This window comes from Aulostomus chinensis, chromosome 12 (assembly GCF_037954235.1).
Source record: "Aulostomus chinensis isolate RoL2024-O1b breed Wild chromosome 12, RoL_Achi_v1.0, whole genome shotgun sequence".
Lineage (NCBI taxonomy): Eukaryota > Metazoa > Chordata > Actinopteri > Syngnathiformes > Aulostomidae > Aulostomus > Aulostomus chinensis.
Window position 1 is genome coordinate 18607594 of NC_141331.1, and position 23500 is coordinate 18631093.

At 40.8% G+C, this 23500-nt stretch overlaps 2 protein-coding genes across 3 annotated transcripts in view; one reads left to right on the plus strand and one right to left on the minus strand.

Annotated features, from left to right (window-relative positions):
- Window positions 1-552: 552 nt before the first annotated feature.
- Window positions 553-3034, minus strand: sp9 (sp9 transcription factor). 2 transcript variants are annotated; one of them, XM_086220645.1, is made up of 2 exons: window positions 2898-3034; window positions 553-2423 (listed from the first exon to the last, which is right to left on the minus strand). In XM_086220645.1, the coding sequence occupies exons 1-2, from the start codon at window positions 2916-2918 to the stop codon at window positions 1125-1127; spliced, it is 1320 nt and encodes a 439-aa protein (XP_086076771.1). In that variant the 5' UTR covers window positions 2919-3034; the 3' UTR covers window positions 553-1124. The 2 variants fall into 2 exon arrangements, with proteins under 2 accessions (XP_086076771.1, XP_086076772.1); XM_086220646.1 differs by having other exon boundaries at window positions 2875-3018.
- Window positions 3035-6086: 3052 nt separating this feature from the next.
- Window positions 6087-23500, plus strand: part of LOC147252368 (obg-like ATPase 1) — a 42546-nt gene continuing 25132 nt past the window's right edge. The window contains exons 1-4 of the mRNA XM_086221141.1: window positions 6087-6101; window positions 6252-6343; window positions 10970-11113; window positions 13157-13284. Coding sequence (XP_086077267.1) covers window positions 6087-6101; window positions 6252-6343; window positions 10970-11113; window positions 13157-13284 — 379 coding nt within the window. The remainder of the gene's footprint in view (window positions 6102-6251; window positions 6344-10969; window positions 11114-13156; window positions 13285-23500) is intronic.

Genomic DNA, 23500 nt, shown 5'->3' on the forward strand with positions numbered 1-23500 from the left:
CCGCGCTGAGCAAAGACCATGTCAGATTCAACATTTGCATGGGACTCCTCGCCTCCACCCCCCCCTTCCTTTTTTTTTTCCTCCCCCTTTTTTTGTAAAGTTTTTTAAAAACAGTTCCCATAACATCTATGTGGCTTCTGGCAAAGAGAGGAGATATATCCTCATTCTCGGTTCAGCGATTAGTATGCAAATGAAAGCAGTTAAATTGGACAATTAGAATAAATATTCAGGGAGCTTTGTCATCAAACCCCTCGGAAACCCCCGATAAAGTGAAACTGAACAAAAGATGTCTCGGAGATTAATTAGATATTTGATAAGACACGAATCCCTAATCGCAAATACAAGACACAAGGGGCTGCCATGTGCTCCAAGTCATAATTAATACCATTTAACAAGATTTGCATTTGGGCATGAAATGTCTTTTACGGGGCATTAAACATTGATTTATTCCATATAGGAAAAAATTGCAAAAGTCAAGATATTCTATGGAATTCTAAGAAAAATAACAAGAACAAAAGTCAGAGTTTGAAATATTTTTCTTTAAATTAAATAAAAATTTACATCACACCATAACAGATTTTTAAGATGTTTTAATTACTTTAAAATGAAAGTCTTATACGTGTGACTTTATACAGGTAAACATTTATATATAGATATTTTTTTTTTGCAAAGAAATAAAATGGGTAACCAAAGTTTAAAAAGCTGTGTACATACATATCCACAAAGTGCGTCGAAAGTAAACTCCCTGAATTCCAGGATACCAACACGAATAAAACAATCATAGCCTAACAATTACATGAAAATAACACAGAGTTTAGTCGTCATATACAAGATGTCACTCACATTGTCCAAGTTCAACAGGTGTCGCACATCCGTCTCATTTTCAAGTCGTCCCTAAAAATGTTCCATATAGTATTTTTCACTCTGGATTTTCTCTTGATGGATTAACGAATTAAATACTTGTGACGCCTGCAGTGTTTGTTTTGTTTTGTTTTTTGACTTTGCAATCGCTTCTTGGAATATTTTCTCCCTTTATTGTCTGTCAAATAAGACCCGTTTGTTTTGTTTTTTAACTGCCGAGCAGTTTGGATTCTGGATTTTTTTTTTTCTACCGGGGGATCCCATTAAGGCTCGTCATGAGGAGACGGATCCTTAACAGTGATTCTGGGATTCACCCCTTCCAAAATAAGATCTGGGGACTCGGACCTCGGGGTTTCCAGGTTACTGGTGTCGGTGTCACTGTCGCTTCCCTTTTTGCCTCCTCCACCGGCCGTGTGCGTTTTGATGTGCTTGCTCAAATGGTCACTCCGCATAAAGCGCTTGTTGCACACCGGACACGCAAACCTTTTCTCGCCGGTGTGGGTGCGCAAGTGTCTCTGGAGCTCATCGGACCGAGTGAACCTTTTGCCACAGAAAAGCCAGTTGCAGACAAAAGGCCGCTCGCCGGTGTGCCATCTCAAATGAGCTTTGAGGTGAGATGTCTTTCCGTACACTTTGCCACAGCCGGGGATGTGGCAGCTGTGCAGTCCCTTTCTCCGCAGGCTGGCCCCGGCGGGTCCCAGCCGCTCAGCCTCCTGGCAGTTGGGACAGTCACATGTTGCTCTACCGGAGTACCGCCTGGACGACCGCGTGGAGCTACTAATTCCTGAACCGCCCCCGGAAATCATGGCGTTGGCCGTAGAAGCGTCTGTGTAAGTGGGGAGGACAGTTTTGAATCCGTCTTGTGTTAACAGGTGCTGGCTGGTGGACAGTAGATGGGACGCGGAGGGGCTGATTCCAGTGGAGCTGAACGCAGAGTGCGTCAGGGAGGAGAAGTCCGGGTTGTAACCGCTTAGCTGGGAGTGGATGGCTTGGGGTGTCCCGGAATGAAGGGAGGTCTGGAGGGTGCTTGCAGGATTCTGGACGTCGAGCCACGACCCGGGGTTGGTGTGGACATCCCACCACGAGGACGCCCCGTTGGCAACATCACCAGAAATGGTTGAGTGGAAACCGGACTTGTACCACGACTCGTACGGATGCGCCATCCCCACCCGCGGGTACAGCGTCTCTGCCGATGTGTGGACTTTGGAGATAAAAGCTGACTGTCCTGACTCTTGGGATGTAACACTCGCGGTGTTGGAAAATAACCCGCTGTACTCGGTTGAAAACGCAGCCGAGGTCGGGGAGGTGGAGGCTAAACAAAAAGCGCTGTTGCCCGTGCCACTTGTCGGCGTTAGTCCCGTAGACGCGCGGCTTGTCGCCACTGTGAATCCGGGCAGACTGGAACCCAAGTTACAGCTGGAGGAGGACCGCTTCCACGGATGAAATCCACCCTTTGAGAAGGCGCTGGAGTCTGGTAAAGTCGTAAGAGGGCTGGTGTTACCAATTTTGTTGCAAGTTGCAGCCAGCATCGCTAGAGGTGTAGTTCCAAACCGCGGCTCTTCCTGAAAAACACAACAAAGTTTCACTTCAAAACAAGCAACAACACGTAGGCCGACGAGAAAAAGGACTTCATCAGAAAAGACGCTCAACTAAACAACTCCAATGTTGACAGTTTGCTGTTTTTCTAAATGTTTGGAGTGAAAACGCAGAAGAAGAGGGAGCTGCATTCAGTGCCGTTCTAATAAGGCGAATCTAATGAAGCAGTCAACATTTAGAGTGTCTATCACACTCGTCAGAGAGGACCTGAGTAGAAACTTTCAACAGTAAAGTTTGATCTAATAAAGATGAACTTCTCAGGCAATCAGAGGCTTATTTGGCATTGAAATCGGGCCAAACAGCCCAAGCAAGTTTTTATGTAAAACTTGAAAAGTCAAGCCTAAATTAACATGTTTGTTTGTGACGGCAAACACTCTTTCCTAGTGGAGGAAGGTGGACCACAACAGCTTTACGCACCAACCGAGCAGCAGCAGACTCACCCCAAGTATCGAGGTAGCCATATCCAGGTTGTGTCCTGTGATGAGTGTTCGCGATTTCACGGCTCCAATATGTTTCCGAGTGTCCGTGTTTGACTCGGGTCACACGGTTACTCTCTTGGCTGGCGGCTCCCAACACTACCTAGTTGTAGAGAGCGTGTTCTTTGAAGTACAGCTGGCGAGGACGCACAGCCAATCAGCGCGCCGTATTCATGGTCGGTGCTGAAGCCAACCAATGAGAGAGGAGACCGCAGACAGAAACACCAAAAACCCCACCGTCAATCATCGCTTATGCAGCCTCTGCTCCCACTGTCATACAAGACACGATTTGGTATTTTTTTTTAATGCATACGGTTATTTTTTATGTATCCGCACACGAAGACCCAATGTCTCCTTTCCTAGCAGAATTGTGTTGGGTCGCCAGTCCTCCAGGAGGTAAGATTCTGATTCATTTTAATGGATTCTACTTACACGCTGCTCTGTGTTTCCATCCTGATTGTCAGTATTCAGATCATGCGCAACACGTCATTGAGAAACTGTTGAGCGCAAACTATACTGCTGATGGCTTTATTTAAAAAAAAGAAAAGAAAAGAAAAAAAGGGTTCCTCTGTGTTAGGACGGAACAGTTTGTTCCAAGACAGAAATCAGCTGATGATTAACGTTTGTTATTTTTGTTGCTGAAAAAGCGACGGGACAGCGAAAATTTGTCGCCGAAGATGTCCGAATTAAACTGCGTGCAGGTACCGTAGATATTAACTCCGATCGTTCAGCTTGTTGAAACCAAACGAAACAACAACCAAAGAGAAAAAAACAAAAACAACCAAAAAAACGAACTCATGCTCGTGCGTGTGCATGCCGCGCTCCCGCTGCTACTTGAGGGGGGCGTGCATGTGAGGGGTTAATCAAAAATGACAGCTTGCTTCATCAGCGCGTTTTTTAAATGCACATACATGTACATATATATACATATATATATATATATATATATATATATATATATATATATGTATGTATGTATGTGTGTGTGTGTGTGTGTGTGTGTGTGTGTGTGAACAATCTCAACATCCAGGGAATGAAGGATATAATTCAATGCCAAGTCATTTGTATTAAAATGTATTTGATCAAAAAGATGTTTTCCCCAAAATGTCCTTTACTCGTTTTTTGTTATTTCTTGTAATATAAGAACTGAATGAGCCATCGTCCTCCGTCGCCTGTTAAAACGCTCGGAGATAATGGCATAATGTAAAATTGACCTGCTCTGATGTGACTCATCTCCCCTTTAAAAGTTAAAGCAATTTTCCAGAGAAAGGCCTGACCGAAAGATGTGCATTACAGTATTCACAACGGGCAAATAATGCTCCATTATAGAGTGTGAATGCTGCCAGTCAACACAGGCACAGGTTTTTTTTTAACACCCCCCCCTTTTTTTTTTCTTCTTTAAAACCCCACCTTTGGACGGGTGAATAAAATCAGTCTCATCAGCGACTGCGCGCTGCCAAGAAAACGGAATCTTTTTTTTTTTTTTTTGCAATCACGATAATTTGGCAGAGTGCTGTTAACAGTATTAAATGTCTAGTCTGCGTTTAAAATAAACACTTGTAGGTGAATTAATTAGAGCGTTAAATGAAAACGAACAGGCTGTAGGAGCGTTTGCTGTCATCATACTTGGAAAAATAAAAAAAAAAATCGATCCGTCCCTCAGTTTGGTTTGCATATTTATAAAAAAAAAAATTTTGATTAAAAATAGTGTTCATTGGATTTATAAATATACAGTTTTATCAATATGTTTGTGTATTTACGGGCCTAATGAGAGTGACCATTCAGATGTTCCTGCAGAAAAAAAAGAAAAGAAATCAGCATGTGTTTGCATCCATATATATTAGATACATTACCTTCAATATTTTTTGTAAGAAAATTGAATTGTCATGTTAAGATAGAATAATAAGATATTAGTGATTTTTTTTTTGAAAGAAGATGTTTACCTGGAAAGAAAAGAGAAGATCATGATCTTCCCTCTCCATTCAAGTGAGAATTTTTGGGTTGAATCAGTAATTCTGGACTCCATTTGTGAGCACTTCTCTGTGGCAATTAGGAGCCTATTACAAGCGATTAGATTGATCAATGTACCTTAAACAATGGGAATGATTTATTTGGTCGAACAAAATGCTCTGGATCTATTGTGATGAGCCTAAGTGGGGGTGCATCCATCAACAGAAGATAAATGATTAATTCAGACCTATTCATTTAGATTCTCGCTACAAAAGCAGCCCCACTTCCCTCAAATCCGGATTATTACAGCCTCATTTTCTGCATGTAGAACTAGATAGACTGCTGGATTGGGTAATGTTTTTCTTTTTTTTCCCTGCTTGTGCCCCTGTTTTTCTGCTGAGGGAAGTTTATTTGAGGACATTTAACTAATTGTTGTAATTTACTTCGCTCATGTGGCTACACCTGTTTCCCTCAAAGGGGACTGGAGGAAACTGTGAGAACAAAGATGCATTATTCCTGTGGTGCTGAGGCTGTTATCTGATGACTACATAGCAGATCAGAGGAAGGAAGATTTTGTCAAGATGCCTATAATTAGAACTTTTCTTAAAGATATTATTTTGGTCGTAACATTTATTCTGTTCGTGTCTTTGTTTTGTTATGGGTGGCAGTAAATGAATGTCTGCATGTCATCTGCTTTTTGCCATGAGTTTGTTTTAACTACTTCCAGCTTGCAAGAGTCTAAAAACTGCCAGGTCCTGGTTTATCTATCATTTACCCAGAGATCATTGCAAGGACGCATGCAGTGTGTATCAATAATGGGCTGCAGGACAGACAGAATCAAGGGGACGTGACTTGATGTCAGAGCTGTCGAGACAAATGATTGAAATGTTGATGGAAAGCAGGCAGAAAATCAAGACATCCACTCTTTGAGAGTGATTTCATAGCAGCTCATCAAACTGCATCGATAGCATCGACAGCTATATTTGGACGTGAGGTCAGCTAGCCAGCTTACAGTGTCAACTTTCATTTCCAGAAGCTGCATATTCTATTTTGAGAGCAGGGAGCCAGCTAAAGTGCAGTCGACTGGTTACACTGGAGAACTAGCGGAGCCTTTTTTTCCCCCCTTCTTCTGTAAATTAATGTATTTTTTCTTTAATCTTGGCTTGCTGCTGTCGAAGTCAGTAAAAAACTGAAGTGTGAGAAATGGCCCCCAAGAAGGTGTGTGTGTGTGTGTGTGTGTGTATGTGCGTGTGTGTGTGTATGTGCGTGTGTGTATGTGCGTGTGTGTGGTTAAGGAATAAATGAATATGGATTGTAGGTTATGTAATGGCAAGAGCTCATTCCAACGACTCTTCTTTGTCTTCGCAGGGAAAAGGAGATGATGCACAAAAGCCACCGCCACTGATAGGAAGGTTTGGTACTTCACTGAAAATAGGAATTGTCGGTTTGCCCAACGTAGGGTGAGTACAAGTTTCATTTACATGGATACTGAAGGGTTCTCATACAACACTGCATGTAATACCATGTGCCGTTTGTATGAGTACGGTCACAGAAAGTACAAGTGCTGACGTTAAATTTACCATGAGAGAAAAGTTGAAAGATTTTGAACATGTAAAGACAGCCATTGCTGCTGCAAAGGATTTGAGATTGATGTCAAAACTTGAATGAGTTAGAAAAAAACAAAAAACATGGTCAGTTTCTCATTCATTTTTTACTATTCTGTGTTACATGTTGTCAAGATCCGCCTACACCTGTTTGACACAGCAGGCAAAAATAAACCTATAATTTTTTTTTTTTTTTAACCACTCTAGTAAAAGTGTGGAAAAAGTTAAAAACGGTCGGGGGGAAAAAAACAGTTGAAACACTCCTGACTGGATTCACTGGTTGACAGTTACTGTTCATCCATTCAATCACTGGGAAAAGATACTGTAGACAAACAAACGCTCATGTCCCTAGAATCTTACGTCAAGACCTGCAGCTTAAAAAGAAAATTCGAGCTGCCAGAGGAAAGTCACATGATCACAAGAAGAGCAAACAAACCCCAGAGTTGCAGTGCTCACCACCAAAAATCCTTGCAAGCCAGTTTCTTCACACATTTGTAAAAAAAAACAAAACGTGTCTCTATACTGTCAGCACAAAGTAAACTGGAAGATCACTTGAGACAGAAGAACTCTGTCAGTGAAAATGCTAAAAAAAAAAAAAGTGCAGCTCTGTTCTGTACTTTTTTAAAGATGGGGATGCATGTTGGGCTCTCGCTGACAAACAGGGACGGATCCGCAGACAAAACAACAGATGAGGGCAAAAACTGGAAACTCCTAGGTGGCGATAAGAATGATAATAGTAATATATTATTTAAAGATCAACTCAAAATCCGAGTTACAAAAGCGCTTCACAAGACAGCAGCAAGGGCAATTTGGTGCCTAAAACCATTTACAATTACTAGAACAAAAAACAGTCCATAGTTAAAGTCGAGTGAAAGGAAAATCTCCCTGAAAAGAAGTATTTTTAGGAGGCAGTGAGCAGTAGATGAGGGCATTTTTGCTGAAACTGCAAAATTTCAACAACTTTTAGTTTTGCAGTGGCTGAATCAGACCTCATTAATGACTCCGGAATGAAACGTGAGTCCGTCTCGGAGCTCACCGTGACCGTTCGAAACAGCTCCCAGTCTCACCAGTGTAATGAACTCCTGTTGTATTTTAATCCAATTCTTCAAGATTTACAGTTTCAGATTATTAATTCATTTTCAACTATGTTAAAATGAACCATTTCCACATATTATTGTGTAGATGAACTTCACTCATTATGAGAGGAACATTCACAGTCTGTTTTCTAGTCGCTCGATGGAGAATGGTCCTGCTGTTGCCTCCGATGTATCTGTTTTGTTAGTGATGAGTTTGAGGAATTCATGTAAATAAAGATGTGTTTATCATAAAGAGAATCCATGAGGGGCAAGGAAGGACAAGAGTTCGTTCTTGTCACTCTCAGTAACTAGAAGGTCAGAGGTGATTGTTTAAATACAGATTGCACATCAATTCAAACATTTTTCTGATATATTGCATCTATTTTATGTCATAAGAAGAATCAGACAGCTGTTTTCCTGGAAGGGATTGCAATGGGAAAAGTAGACAAGTTGACAAGTGTCGGTACTGTAGCGTAGCAGGATGCTGCGTGTTAAGGAGGCTGACACACTGCTGGTACATCAGACTTTGGTCAGACGAAACCACCTTGTCAGCATCCACCTGGAGGCCTTCAGGGCTTATGACTTCTCCTTGAGCCACAAAGGGCCACACAGATGTGTCCTCCAACATTATGCCGACAGGCCCGTTAAAGAATTTTTAAATTGATTATCACTTTGCTTATGACCCCGAATGTCTGCGGGATCTGAGCTGCTGGTTGTCTTAGCAACAAATAATGATGCAGACATTATCCAACATTATGTTCAATGTGACGAGTCACAGCTGGGTTTGCAGACTGGCATAAGAAATTGATTTCACAAATATTCTTTCAGCTAAACTTAAACACGCTGAAGATTTATTTTCATTATATATTTACATACTGCCCAAGGAGATTAATACATACATAAATTTACTGCCTGAAGATGTTTGAGTAACATTACATGGGTATTTGTCCATTATTTTTATTTCTTACTTCACAAAAAACACAGACTTCTTCCTGGTTTAAGAAGTCAAACTCATTGAGGTTGTTGGCTGTCGCACCACATTTATTCCAAAGTGCTGCAACTTGTCAACCCTCCTATGGTTTCTTCATGATTTAAACATTTTTAGATGCTAGCCCGCTGTTCTTTGGGTGTAACTGACCATTCAGGAAACTTGAGAGTGGAATTCAACCAACCTTTCAGCTCCACACACACCAGCAAACGGTCCATTTGCTACCCCTTTCCCAGCTAAGCGTCTCGTCTTGTCAGTACAGCCCCTTATTAGCACAAAGATTACAACATGACTTTACTGACTTCTCAGGTCCTCCTACACTGCAATGAGTTTAGGAGATGATATTTTCAATGCAGCATCCTTCATGTGAGCAATTTCTGACATTATTTCTGAAAGCAGCACTGCAAGCTAGCAGGAGTAACATGCACAGTCAAGCTACATAGTGCAGATACAGACACACAGTTTAAGTCTAAATAGCTGTGTAAGCTAGCAAAGACAAAGTACACTGCCTGAGCCACTAGGCGTGGGTAAGGGCCTGGGTTTTCTATTGTCCTACTTTAGCTTCCTCCCTAAAAGTCCTGTACTTGTATGTACTACGTATTCGGAGATAGCTCCCAGTGCCTGATCGCAGTATCACGAGCTAGCAGGAGATTTGTGCAGGGGCTGTTCAAGTTATATAAGCTACATAAAATTGTGTTAAACTGCAGTTACGAACAGGTAGCAATGTTACACAGTCTGAGTGACTATCTGTTGTTGAGAGTTTGTTTTTTTCTCTCTATTCATCCTCTTAGCTCCTTCAGAAAGTCCTGAACTTGTATGTACTGAGCATCTCAAGCTAGCTTCTAATACCTGATAGCAGCACCACAAGCTCGCAGGAGATTTGTTACCCATGATAGCGTACAGGAAAAGGAATGAAAGAGACACCATTCTCCTAATTCACAATAAACCATCGAAATGCTGTTGACATGATTGTGTGATGCATTGTCTCCTGCTCAGTTTGCTCTAGTTAGCCTGTTGGCTCATGTTGGTCCTTGCCAGTGGTTGATTGAGGGAGGTGCGCTCTTACTGGCTGTTCAGGTTGAAGAGTCAGAGCATGACAAGCAGGCAAACAAGTCAAAAAGGCACAAAATGAAAACTGTGTTTATCCCCCCCCCCCCCAAAAGAAGACAAAGTTGTCTCGTCAGAGGTATCTATGTCACGAAACCATCTCACCCATACTGTGAGTGAGTAGTAATTGTAAACAAAGGCTACATATCGTGATATCAGTATTCCCTTTCCTCTTCTGCCTTTCCCAAGTTCTATTTTCAAGTGACAAATACAGACTACTACCACCTGCTGGTTTGGAGAGGTACTTCTCCTAGGTGTGTAGAGCATTGCTGCAATTTGACCGTCAGCTTTCATCTTTGTGGCGCGTTCAAGCGTGACTTTTTTGGCCGAAACATTACACGACACTGACATCTGCCTGGTGTGTCAGAGACTTTACAAATTTTCTTTGCAACTTTCAACCACATCTGAAAGTTTTCATCAAGGACAGTTGACATGGTGACAGTTAATATGTCGTCACAGGATTTGGTGAGGTTACGCTACTCAAATACTTTACATATATTTGTTTGTGACATTTCTATTGTTCCCACTTCAAGGTTTTCGGTTTTGCACACTCATCTTTTACCCACAATATATTTTATACAACCTCACACCTTGCAGGTCACTCATCTTTTGAATTCATTGAATATCTGAATAATGGATTTACTTGTCCATTTGCGCACCTGCCCAGGGTTGTAGTGTTAATATGTCTCTATATTATTTCCTCAAGGTGACCTAAAAAAAAAGCCCTAAAGTATGTTCTAAAAAAAATTGCTTTATAGAAGGAATTAATACACACACTTCAGCAATCTTGAGCAATTTCATTTTTATAGGAGCAGTAAACAAGCATTTCAATGTGAAAATCAAGTAAGGGGATACAGACGGAAAGTCCTGGATTGCAGTTAAACGATATGCCATTATTACTCTTGGACACTTGCCATAGTTGGTACATTTTGAAGTGCACTTAAGGTGCTCGTGATCCCAGAGAGATGTTTTTTATATGGCACAACATGTGGCAGCGTTTGGCTGATCCAGTTCAATAGCTGAGATCCATCAGAAATGTAATTTGCCCTTTGATTCCACGTACAATTGATCTATTATGGGATTATCTGGACTTGTAATTTTTTTCAATCCAAGTGCTCAGTATTACCTCCATTAGATGTACCCTTGTCTTCTTGGGCAAAAGATGAATGATTAAAACAAAACAAAACAACAAAAAAAAACAAAACTTGCATATGGTGGTGAAATGTTTCAGGATGGATTATATTGTCAAACCATCAGGTTCCGTACAAGCACTTTTAGATGGATTGACCTCTCCGCTGTTTTTATTTCCAGGAAGTCGACCTTTTTCAACGTGCTGACAAAGAGTCAGGCAGCAGCTGAAAATTTCCCCTTCTGCACCATTGACCCAAATGAAAGCAGAGTGCCCATTCCAGATGAACGCTATGATTTCCTCTGCCAATTCCACAAACCAGTCAGGTATGGGGCCTCGCCATTCACTCTTACTCACTCTTCAGCTCCGCACTGCCTGACGGTCGTCTCACTATAGGTTTAAAAAAAAAAAAGAAGAAGACAAAACCATATAACAACGTTGTCGACATGTAGCCACCAGTCGTCGTATGATGTTCGATTGCTGCTGTACTTCAAAAACACAAAACCTTCAACGCCAGCATGTCGCGCACATTCACCGAGGCTGTTAAAGCAGATTTGATTTAGATTCGCTGCTCTACTGACACACGGTGGGAAATCTCGCAACAGTGCGTGTGTTGAGTAGCACACTACACATACATGTTTCACTATGAGTTTTTCAGGAACAGGGAACAAGACGAACGCGTGCTCAGTTCTGTTGTAGATTCAAATACACGAGAAACAGATTCAGCGCTTATGATGATAAATAAAACTTTTCACTAGATTAAACGCCAGGTAGCCAGCCCTCCTGCAATACCCACCTGTCCTGCTTTACTACCTGTTTCAAGAGGCAAGAAAGGCACCATTTTTTATGTTCCATATTGTAAAAAGAGGCAGTATCTTAAAAAGCAAACAAAACACAGGACAAAGGAAAGGACTCAAGCTGATCAAAACCAACAAGAAACTATCCATAACCTCTGGGCCACAAACAAGTCATTTACTTGCATCTGCTAATAAAACATTGATAAAGTGAAGTCAGAGTATATTATACATTTGAATACTTTTTCATGGATTCGAATCGTTATTTGTATCTATTTATATATGTACGTATTTATTTACTTAATGACTGAACCTTAGGGCTGAATCAGCTGGGCGTGTTCAAATATGGTGAGACTAAATGCTTGGTTTCTTGGTAAAAAGGAATGCACGTTTATTTATATGTTAAAATATCACGCCAACAGCCAACTGTAGGTGACTTACAGAACACAAAAGAAAACACGAAAACGCGAGAGAGAAAAAGAAGTGACAGCAATTAAATTGATCTAGGTTACAGAGAGAAAACCCTAAATTCATATATTGGAATTCTAGCAGGTGAGATTCAGCGTAGATAAGCTGGTGTACAACTCAAGTGCTGTTTTTAATGACTATATCCTGAAAGACTCGATGGTTTACTGATCTGAGAACTACAGTGAGTTGAACAAGTACCCTTTTTAAGTTTTCCTTCTGAAATCCTGCTTCACTTTAGCACTGGAGTCTGTGGGGCAGGTGGAGGTTCTTGTTAAAACAAGATTCTTTTTTTTTTGCTTAGAAAGACAGACACCTCTTGGGAGAAGTCGTGCCTCAAGAGTTAAAGTAATCGCCAAGAAAACGAGTTGGACAGAAATTTTAAAACTTCTGTCGCTCCGGATGTGTTGTCACCTGCTGTTGACTCTCAACATTCACTCGTTTGAAAGCCTAAGAAAATGTATGCGAAAATGTATCTGCCTGTCATTAAATTCCACTCCTTCTTCTTTGGCTCATGCTCCACCCCTCGATTGGTTTTTACATCCCTGGTGGAGATAAAAATGATTTGCTGTCAGACAGGCTGAATTTTTTCTTCATTACCACGAATATGTTCTCTGTGGTTTATTCTGATTCAGTCTCACGAAAAAAAACATCCTGTTGCCTAAAATTTACTCCAGAAAAGATTTATGTCTTCGGCGGCTTCAGAGTGCCGAAGACAGGAAAGCAAAGCTATTGTAACTCCTTCCTTCAGTCCTCCTGACACCTACTTCTCGTAACATATAGTCTTTGCAAGCCTGAGTGACTGACAGTTACAAGAGGTACAAAGTAGATGTCGGGAGCAAGGAGGGCTTTGCTTCCTGTCTGTAAGATGAAATTGAGGGCTTAAAAAGTCCAATTCATGAATCTGTAAGGATGTTTCATATTTTGCTCAACTCTTGGACTCATGTAGGGGGAGCAATCTCTTCTAAACAACTCGCAACATGATGCAGTCAAGAAGCACAAACGTTTTGTTTCATCACAATGTATTTTGTGTTTGGTTCAAACAATAGCGAGGATGTCTGAAGTCTAGAGTGATGCTTTTGTTGTCATTGTTGTCTGTCTTTGATTCAGCAAAATCCCAGCGTTCCTCAATGTTGTCGACATCGCTGGCCTGGTAAAAGGTGCTCATGCTGGTCAAGGCCTGGGAAACGCCTTCCTCTCCCACATCAGCGCCTGTGACGGCATTTTCCACATGACACGTGAGTGACAGGTTAAAAAAAATCACCACCACATCACCTTGACCCTGTACATGCATGACAACCCACTTAAACTACGCACACATGATGCTGACACCATCTTCCTGGGCACTGAAGCAGGTCATGTCATCATAGCGCCAGAATTAACACAATATAGTGCTTCGGGCGTGTTTTTGTTTACCAGCTTGGATGTTAGCATTGCTATGGCTTCCAAAAACTACTGTGTTATTGGATTAGTGTAGAAAGGCGTCAAGGAAAATTTATGTTACTTTCATTCTTCACAAATGACCACTTTTATGATCTTATTTTTTCTTTTTTAGGCTTAAATGCAATTGCTAGAGGTGAAAAGATAGCGTTATGCTATGAATATTCTACACCACCGAGCCAACTCACACATCTATCTATTTTCTTCAGTATGATGACATCGTATATCCACGGCAACCTCCGTAGTTTTCCTTTGGCATTGTTCGAACACAAAAAAGCTTCAAAATATACCAGCGCGGTATTTACTGACATATTTAATGTTGTGAAACAAAACATTAAGATATCTTAAGCTTTTTTACCCGCAGAGCTTATTGCAGTCATTTAACCAAAAACCCATTTGCAACAACAATGCTAGCTTATTTCCAGGCTTTAGGAGTCATTCCTGTCCTGCTCAACTGTCAGAGTTAATTAAGTCAAACCAAACCTCACATTCCTACTGGGAGGCTGCCTGAGTGAGACACTCGGAATGAGCGCGTCTGAGTCTGGTCCAGCCTTTATATTCTGGATTGTTGAAACAATGCAAGAGCTTTTCATATCACATCATAATGGGATTCCTAAAGTAGCATTTTATTAGGTTTTCCTCACTCAAATAATTCTGTTTTTTTGGTTGTTCTTTTTACACCTTGTATCTACTATTACATTTATTGTAGTAATGATTAGAATGTTGATAACGGTTTCATTTTTTGAAAGTTTGTCTCCTCATTTGGAAATATAGGGACTTAATATTTCCTATTGTTACTTTGTCACTCTTATCTCAGTAAGGCCGCCTCGGGAACATCTACTGTCTGTGACATCCCTTTATCTTAGACAATTAAAGTGTTACATGCTAGAATAATTCAAATTAAAGCCAGAGAATGAATGCAGGGACACTTAAAAATAGCATGAATTTGTTTACTCTCTGTATGCTGCTATTGACTTTCCCCAATGCGTGAAAGGAGCTCTGATTAGAGAGACAATGGTGGAGCGGCTGGACAGAAAGGGTCAAGATTACCACCATTTACCCATATTGTTACTAAATGGTCTCTGTGTGCTGCTGACAAGTGTGTTGCTTCTGTTCCAGTGTAGTTTTCAAATAGCCCTTCTTCAAAGTGACTCAGCGTCATCAGAGAGAACTGGAAGACCCCTGCTGTATGACTTAGTAATGATTAATAGTTTTGCTCAGGTGAGATAAACTGTTGCTAGTTCAATTCTTAATAATTGTCTCCAAATTGAAAAGGTCAAAAACAAAGTGTCAGTGAGTCTCTGGGTTCTTCTTAAAAGCTGCAGTGGAATATATCCGCAGTGCTGCAACTTGAACACAAACAGGTTGAGTGTATGTGATGGGTTTTCGCAGCATCTGGACTGTGTATATACTCAAATAAACATTCGAGGCTTGAAAAAGAAATACGAGAGTCATTCAAACGAGGAAATAGAGTGGTGTCGTTATGAAGCCACAAACTCTGTGGAGGACAGAGGTTGTTGTGGTTGGCAGATGAAAACTTTATTTTTTTAACTTGGGAGATCAGACCGCTGTGTGCTACCTGCCTCCTGATGTGCAACGCTGGTGCCGTCTAACCACGGTAACCTAAACCAGGCCCTGACTTTAACGAAGATGTAATCTTAACTCGAACCGCAATGTTTTCCCAGCACTAACAAAGTCATTTTTGTGCCTAAAAACCAAAGTGGTGATCGTTCAGAGAGCTGTTTTACTTGTTAGACAGTGATTTGTAATGTTTTTGGTGTTAGAAAAGGATAACATCTGGTCAGTAGTAATGAGGGGAAGGGCACATTGTATGTGTCTTTCTTTCTTTCTGTGTATTTATCATATATGGATTAATTTTCTTGCAATTTTCTCACCCTTTGAGGCATTAATTTACACAATTTATCACATAAATTCCATGATTACTCTTGTATGTATTTTCTACGCACATCATTATGAACGCAGACCAAAAGTATCAGACAGTTCTTGTTTCTACTCTCGTGCAAAGATGTCCTCAGAGACAATGTGGTATGTTTCACAAGTTAGCATCGCAGCTTTAGTTTATAATTATATCTTATCTGTTGCCAGGCAGAGTTTTTTTATACAGCTTAATTGTTTAGTAGTGAGGGAGAACACTCTTTCATGACTGGATTGGTGTGTTTGTGAGGAAGTTAATGCAACAGAAAGATGACTCAGTGACATAAAACAGCCAGGAAGTGGACCTCAGCGATGTCAGGGCAGGCAGGAAGTCTTCGTTTTTGCCAGTGTATGGTCTTTCAATTTTCAAAAAATATGTTTGTTTGTTTGTTTTTTTTAAACATGAATCATTTTCAACACAATGTGTAATGTTGACATCTTTGGATGAGATGAATCTTCTTCCGGAGCAGTCAGAGAGCAGTCTGACTGGATTTGCCTCCACAAAATTCCTCAAGTGGTGTGCATGTTGTGAATACATTTCAACCTCTAATAGCTTTGAGAAGCTTGTGTAAACAGTGGATTTGCTTTCAACAAAACCTTCCAAAAACTATTAAGGTGCATGATGACATCCTGAAAGCTGATTCTACAGAACGCCCGGTGTTCCCTGGTCTCATCAAAAAAAAAAAAAGGCTTTGCAGGCTAAGTGTTCCCAGTGCTTCTGCAGTGACTGGAACGCTGCTGGATCCTCGAGGTCTGAGACAAGACACAGACATGTTCTACTTCATCTGCTCTTGTGTTCCCCGCCAGCTACTCTGCCAGCTCACCTGGCCTTATTCCCAGATGTTTGGTTTCCAGCAATTAGATGTTTGAATGCTCACACAGTGGCCCCATCACCATAGGAAGCCTCTAGTTCACCTCTAATGAAGGCTTAGCCGCAGTCGCACCACACTCAGTAAGAATCTAGCCCTAAGATACTTATGTTTGATCGGAGGGGACTGGCTGTGGTTGGGGGCAGCCAACTGGAAAGTAGCTGTTATTTTTGGCTTCTGTTACTGTGATTTTGTGGCTTACAACACCTGAAACTAATGGGTCCTCCCTCCTCTTCCACGGAGTAAATTAGATACTAAAATATCTTTTGATTTTGGGGTTAGTTTTGGGGAAAATAATTTTCTGAGTTGCATGAGGGCTTGTTGATAGGATGAGCTGTGTTCATCACGACATTTTTCATGGTTGTCTCAAAAGTGAGGATTTGCTTGTTGTCCTTTTGTCCTTGCTTACGTCACAGGAGAAGTTAACAGTACGTTCACTGAACAAGCTTGCTCTTTCTTTCCTCAATCCCAGTCAGTAGGGGGCAGCATATTAACCTACCATAAGGAACAAGGAAATTTTAATCTCTTTAGCATAATCCAAGGATGAAACTCTTAAATTTATGTTCCAACACTCATCAATAGTTACAAGCTTTGACAAGTGACTCAGAGAATAAGATTGGTGTCTTTCCTCTGTAAATTGGGCCAGTGCCACCCTCAATTCCACATCGCTGAATGGATTGTTCCAATATGGTGGCCACAACCAGGTGAAGAGCTTCAGAGTGACTCTGTAAATCGAGGGACAGACCTATAGCTCCACCACGGGTTCTTTGTGCTAAAGTGACACACATGATCACGGTGAAGCCGTAATCTACAGTAATACTAATAACAATTGCCTATTCTAATGAGAGTAACCTGTATTAACCTCGGCGTGACCTAATCGCAAGTCGAATTTCTTATGTTTCACCACAAATGCTATCAAAAGCTTCTCTTAGCTCTCTTGTAGGACATTCTGAGTTTGACAGGCATTCTGTGTGTTTTGTCTGAATAGTCCCACACACAGGTCCCTAAAAAAAACACAGATTTGGAAATGTTTGCTTTTGTACAACAATGAAGATATATGTATATAAAATGTAGAATATACAATGAAGAAACTCCTGCAAAGTACTTGTAGGAGGGTTTTGTTGTACCTTTGAACAGGGCAACACTATCTGATGCCTCATGTCTTCCTTAATGCTAAGCTAAAGCTAAGTTCACCTCCTGCTGTAGGTATCCCTGTCGATACTCACGGTGTGATCTTCGCATCTAACGCTATGAAAACACATGAGAACATGAACACATTTTTAAACTTTAGCAAGAAGCATAGTTTATATTCAGGAATGCAACCCAGTAGCTGTGAGCTAGCCTTTTAGTTCAGATGACACCTTTAAGTTTGCACACTTAGATACCTAAAAATAACACCTTATAAAAACAGCACAGGTCGTTCTAAAGTTAAAAGTGTATGAGCACCATGTTGGGGCAAAGTTGGTGACCATTAATGTGCCATCCACCAACTTTCTTCTGCTTATCCTGTTAAGGGTCGTGGGGGGGTGGAGCCTATCCCAGCAGCTTTCGAGCGAGAGGCGGGGTTCACCTTGGACAGGTCACCAGTCCATCACAGGGCCAACACATAGAGACAGACAACCATTGACACTCACAGTCACACCTACGGTCAATTTAGAGTATCAATCAGCCTCGTCCTCTCTTGATGTCTTTGGACTGTGGGAGGAAGCTGGAGTACCAGAGAGAACCCACACAGGAACAGGGAGAACATGCAGACTCACACAGAAAGATCCTGTGCTGGAGCCGGGACTTGAACCTGGAACCTTCTTGCTGTGAGGTGACAGTGCTGACCACTGCACCACCGTGCAGCCTCCATTAATGTGCAAACTTGTTATTTATATCTCATTAATCAATATTATTCCTTTTATGTGTCTATCTTTAAATGTGTTGCAGGTCTAAATGATAGTGTAATGACAGTAAGGACAAATACCATTGATATAAACATAACTACTGTTTTAGATTGCTATTAAACATGTTACACATGCAACCTACTGAGTTCTAATGATGTTTTACATGTTAGAAGCCCTTTCAGACACTGTTGGCAGTTTCCACTTGTCTGTCACTCCTCTTTTTTGGCTCTTGGTGTTTGTGCTAATGTGATCAGAAATGTCAGTCAGCATCATACACACCAGTAATTATGCCTCTCTGGAGAGTGGTCCTACCACCAAGGGGACATTTGCAAAAGTTTCATTGAATCACTAAATCGCATGTTCAATATTCAGATCAGATGATGGTGAGTGAGTGATTACTGCGCTGACTTTGTATCTGTTCGCTTGGTGCATCACTCAGATATCAGATTCACCTCACCACCAGTCGCTTGAAGTGAACAAAGCCAACTGATTGTTTAGCTACAGGCGTCAACAACAAACTGGATGACTATTAAGACAGAGCTGATTTATTGCAGAACCTGCCATCCCACTGACGCCAGTAATGGCAGCTCTCCAGGAATTTTACATGATCACTCACCAGCTCACAAATTTTCAAACTTGACAAGCATCCAAACTACCAAATGCAGCCCAGTGACATGTGCGTAGGTGTGTGTGTGTGTGTGTGTGTGTGTGTGTGTGTGTGTGTGTGTGTGTGTGACACCATCTAAACAGATCAGGCAGTGAGTGAATGTGTCAACAATTTAGTTGCTGAATCAGTTGTTGTGTTGACATTTTAATCAAAAAATCAACAGGAGCCATCAACATCAGACTTATTGTTACATTTTGTATAATCCTTTTACAAGGTCCATTGATTCTTTACTGAAGCAAAGGCCTCTTAATGTATATTGTTAGAAATACGTTGTAAAAACACACTTTTCCAAAAGCTTAGCCATGCCTTACAATGTATTCAATGGAATTTGGCATTTGTTTGGGTTATACCTAACAAGAAACGCAATTACAGGACTCACGACCAACAAATGTTGTCAACACACAATTTCAATCACAACAATGTGTTGCCTCCAACATGCACAGCCAGTGCCAAGTCAATTTTGAGGGCATAGGCCACTGCACTGCAATTTTTTTTAGTTCCTTTTACCTGCACAGGCCATTTTTGAGGGGAAAAAATTAAGTTAATTAGTTTTTTGTCTTTTATGACAATATAATTAGAAACATTAAAAGATTAACACTCTGAGGTATTGAGGCACTGAGAAGAGCCTAGCTTATCATCCTTAATGGAAGTCTGTGGGATCAAGACTGCAAACAAAGTCCCTTCACCAGGGTTTGAATTATTTTTTGCTCTCATTAATTCTCCATCCATCATTCGTCTTGGGACCGTAACTTTAGGAAACTTAGTATTTATAATATTGTACAGGCTATTATTAAAATAACCTGGGGCTTTAACATGATACCTCACACAAGCACCTTTCAGTTACTCACAAAAAGGTGCCCTGAGCTAATATAGAGGTTTTTGTTTTTTTTCCTCTGCTGCATCACTTCTTTGGACTCTAGAATGCAGGAAGAGCCTGCCCCATTTATTTATCTTGAAGCTAACGATGCTCCATAGCCACCAAGTATTGTCCAGTATAATCCACATCTTCTTTATATCGGCTGCATGCTCAGTAGTCCACAAACACTTGTGGTTTGGCACAACAATGAACAAGTGTGGAGTGTGAGCAGCTGCTGCATTTAGTTGAACCAAATCACTCTGGTGGCTCCAGGGCACCATTAGCTTCAAGCTAAATATACGTGGCTGGCTCTTCCTGCCTTCTGCAGTCAAAAAGAAGGGACACAGGAGGGGGTAAAGGTATTTATGAAGAATCAGTGTAAAATCTCTCTGTATATACTGTATACACTGCACAGTTTACTTTTGATTGGCTTTAACAACAAATAAAACAAGAATGTGTCACATCTACAATTAGAATTTGAAGAACTTATTCTGTGGCATGTTGATATTAGTTTTATTGTTGTTTCAGAATTTAAAAATTATTCTGAAAGTTGAGCCAAGACCTGCTGTTTGAGGAGCACTTGACCCTCTACGATCTACGTGGAAAAATACACACAAGACGATCTAAATGACCATACCCAGCTGTCTAATGCCCTACTATGCCTGAATCTATATTGTATTTTTTTTAAGATCATAAGGATGTCAGAAAAATAAGTTTTCCTGTATCTTATGTATTTTTTTTTATGAATCTTTGCCCTAACCAGTGCTGAAATGGTACATTCAGACCATTTAGCTGTGGTGGGATCATCCTCCCTTTGTGTGTTTGGGGGGCCGTGTTGAGGTGCTGTCACAGCATTTAAATGAGCATTTTCCTTCAGTGTGAATGAAGAGTTTTTGTCAGCCTCCACTCATCGTGGATGATTAGAGCAAAATGCCTACCCATCTTGAGTGGAGATCGCCACAGCTCCAGATAACATGCTCGGTGATTGAAGGTCGCAATATTTTGAATTCTAATGGGTCTGCAAGATGAATTGCCTGAAATAGACTGTAGAATCTTCCGGCTTCCTCCTCCCGCCCCCCTTGCCTGTCCGCTGTGAAAAGAACCACTGGGAATGGCAAGGCCCGATGATCATAGAATTATTGGATGGTGATTCTAAACCCTTCAAAGAGGAGTTGCTATGGAGATCTCGTTCCAAACTGTGAAATGATTCTCCTTTGAAAGGCCGGAGGGCCTGAAAGCTGAACACATCATTGTTCAGGTGGCGGTTGGTTAGGAAATTGCTGGTGCCTGTGCAATCAGCAGCACTATAGTAGTTAAGGATCTAAAAAGGTTTGTTCTCTGAATGATGTGGGACAACAGTGGTGTGCATATGACGGTTCCTTTCAATCACGGCACTCTCATGCTCTGCAGTTTAACAAAATAAATTGAATGTCAGAGGTTAAGAAAAGGGAAGTAAGGAGAATTGTTTTTTAGGTTATGGAACCTGGAGTCTTCCCTTGTAGTCACTGGTGAACAGAGATCAGGTGTGATGCTGTTCCTGTAAGTGATATCAAACATGGTAGGAAGACACACCTGTAATGCTCAGTTCACCGTGAGCTTATTACACAGGAATTGGAGAGACCCTGTGAAATAGTGATATTCATTCTACCGAGCACTGTGATTTCACCATGATCTACTTTGAATGATGGGATCATGTAGAAAACATGAATGTATATCTGTTTGGCTCAAACACATCATTTTCTGGTGTCAAGGTGTTTTTTTTTTTTTTTAGTAGCCAATGTATTTGCCAAAATTGACATATGCAAAGAAACAACACTGAATACGCCACAAACTCTGTTACAGGACTGGCACACTACAAATTGCTGTCAATTTCATGTATCCTAAAATGACTGTCAGGAAGATATTTCCTGAATAACCATAAAAAAAAAAACCCTTGTGTGCATTGCTAGTGTTTTTATGCTGGAAAGACATCCATAATGTGCTTTCCCCTGACAGACTCATAAAATAGCTTTTACTGCTCTGAATACCAGGAGAATTGCGGCACTGAGTTTGCATGAACATTTTAAAAGCAGCGAGAGGAATGCAAGTTCTTTAGATGTGCTCTTATCTTGCATGTGAAAACATGCTCAGGAAGTTGGAAGTCTATGAATACTGTAATTTGACTGAATTATGTTGACCACATATCCTCCCAGGTAGGAACATCAGAGGAATCAGCTCAATCAGTATTGATCTTTACTCGACTGAGATGACGGCCTTGTCTGTCTTCATCAAAACATGACATAAGTTAGCTCAAGTCGGCTTCAAGTGTGACTGAAAAAGAAAAAAAAAACATCTCCACTGAGGGTTTGCAGGATGAGGTTAAAACATTTGCAACATAAAACAGTTCATTAAATGTATTTTTTTTCCCTCTTCAAACATTTTTTTTAAGTGTCAGTTCATGCACTTATATCTTCTCAGGCATCAGCAGCTTGCAGAGCCACTGTAAGTCCATAATTTAGCAGAGCTTAGCCTCTAATCAGGCCATTGAGCACCACTCACTCTGCAGAGACGAATCCTTTTGTTCAATAACGGAGCACCTGTTAATAGTCTCTTTAAAACATGCTGCACTGAAATAAATCAGTAAAATTTAGGTTGTCATGACTCTTCAAACTGGGCCTTTCCTATCTCTATCTTCTTTTTTTTGTATGTTTTTACAGTCTTGCACGTGGCTTTGTGTGGCGCCGCAGCCTCATAAGAGCTCCACGCCCTACACTAAGCCAGTTGTTAAAGGACTAATTGCAGAGATTGCCCCCTCAGATTTCTCTTTTCTTTTTCACCTCATGCATTTGTTCCCCAGCTCTAAGCCTTAAATGGGACGGCTGTAAAGTAGATGTGAATGTTAAATTAGGTGAAATTAATTAAAGGAAATTACTTTGGAATATGTGGCAGCGAGAGAAGAGTGTCAGCTGATGACTAAATAGTAAGTGATCAGCTGCTCCTGCTCATTTAGATCCTTTGAATTATTGATTTATCAGCTTTTTATTGTAACAATAGTTGGACTGTTGATTAAAAAAAAGGTTCTTTTAATGGTTTCAACACACAAGCTGACATGTAGTTGTTCATACAGTGATTTAAATCGGTAATGGCTGATTTATTTCCACGTGAACCCTTTTCAAACACCCTAATTTGCATGCGCTAAATCAAACAACAGGCTCCTATGCATTTGAAACACATTGTATCACAACTGTACATCATAATTGTTTATAATGTATGTATATTCCTGCAGCTAACAAAATGATTACATTGCATTATATTTTCTGAGTTCATGCAGACACAATAGCAAATTTTCATTCCAATCAGTGCTGAACAGGGAGCTGGTAAATTGGAGCAGCAAAACAATAATTCCACTGATTAGCCCCTTTCTGTGTAGCGTAAGTGAACTGTTTATACTGTGGAGTACCTCTGCAAGAGGAGAGGAACCAAAACAGCCTGATTAGGCAAAGAGTAATTGGATAAGTTCATTTCACCATGAGGACAACGCACATGATGACAGCTTGCACAAAAGTCTACAGCTTCTGGTGGCTTGCATAAGTAATAAGGCCACCGGTGGAGGATTTTGGGGTGTCTCCGGTGTTGCTGTTGAGACTGATGAGTGAGGCTGAATCAGAAAGGCCCTGTGGTTCAGTCTGAAGGAGAAAAAAAAGAGAATAAAAGATCAGGTTGATATTCACCCTTAAACACACACCATCTTGTAGAAAAATCTTATTTGCCACTCACCAGTCAGAAATAAAATAGAGAGCATTCTCTCCTCTGTGTGTG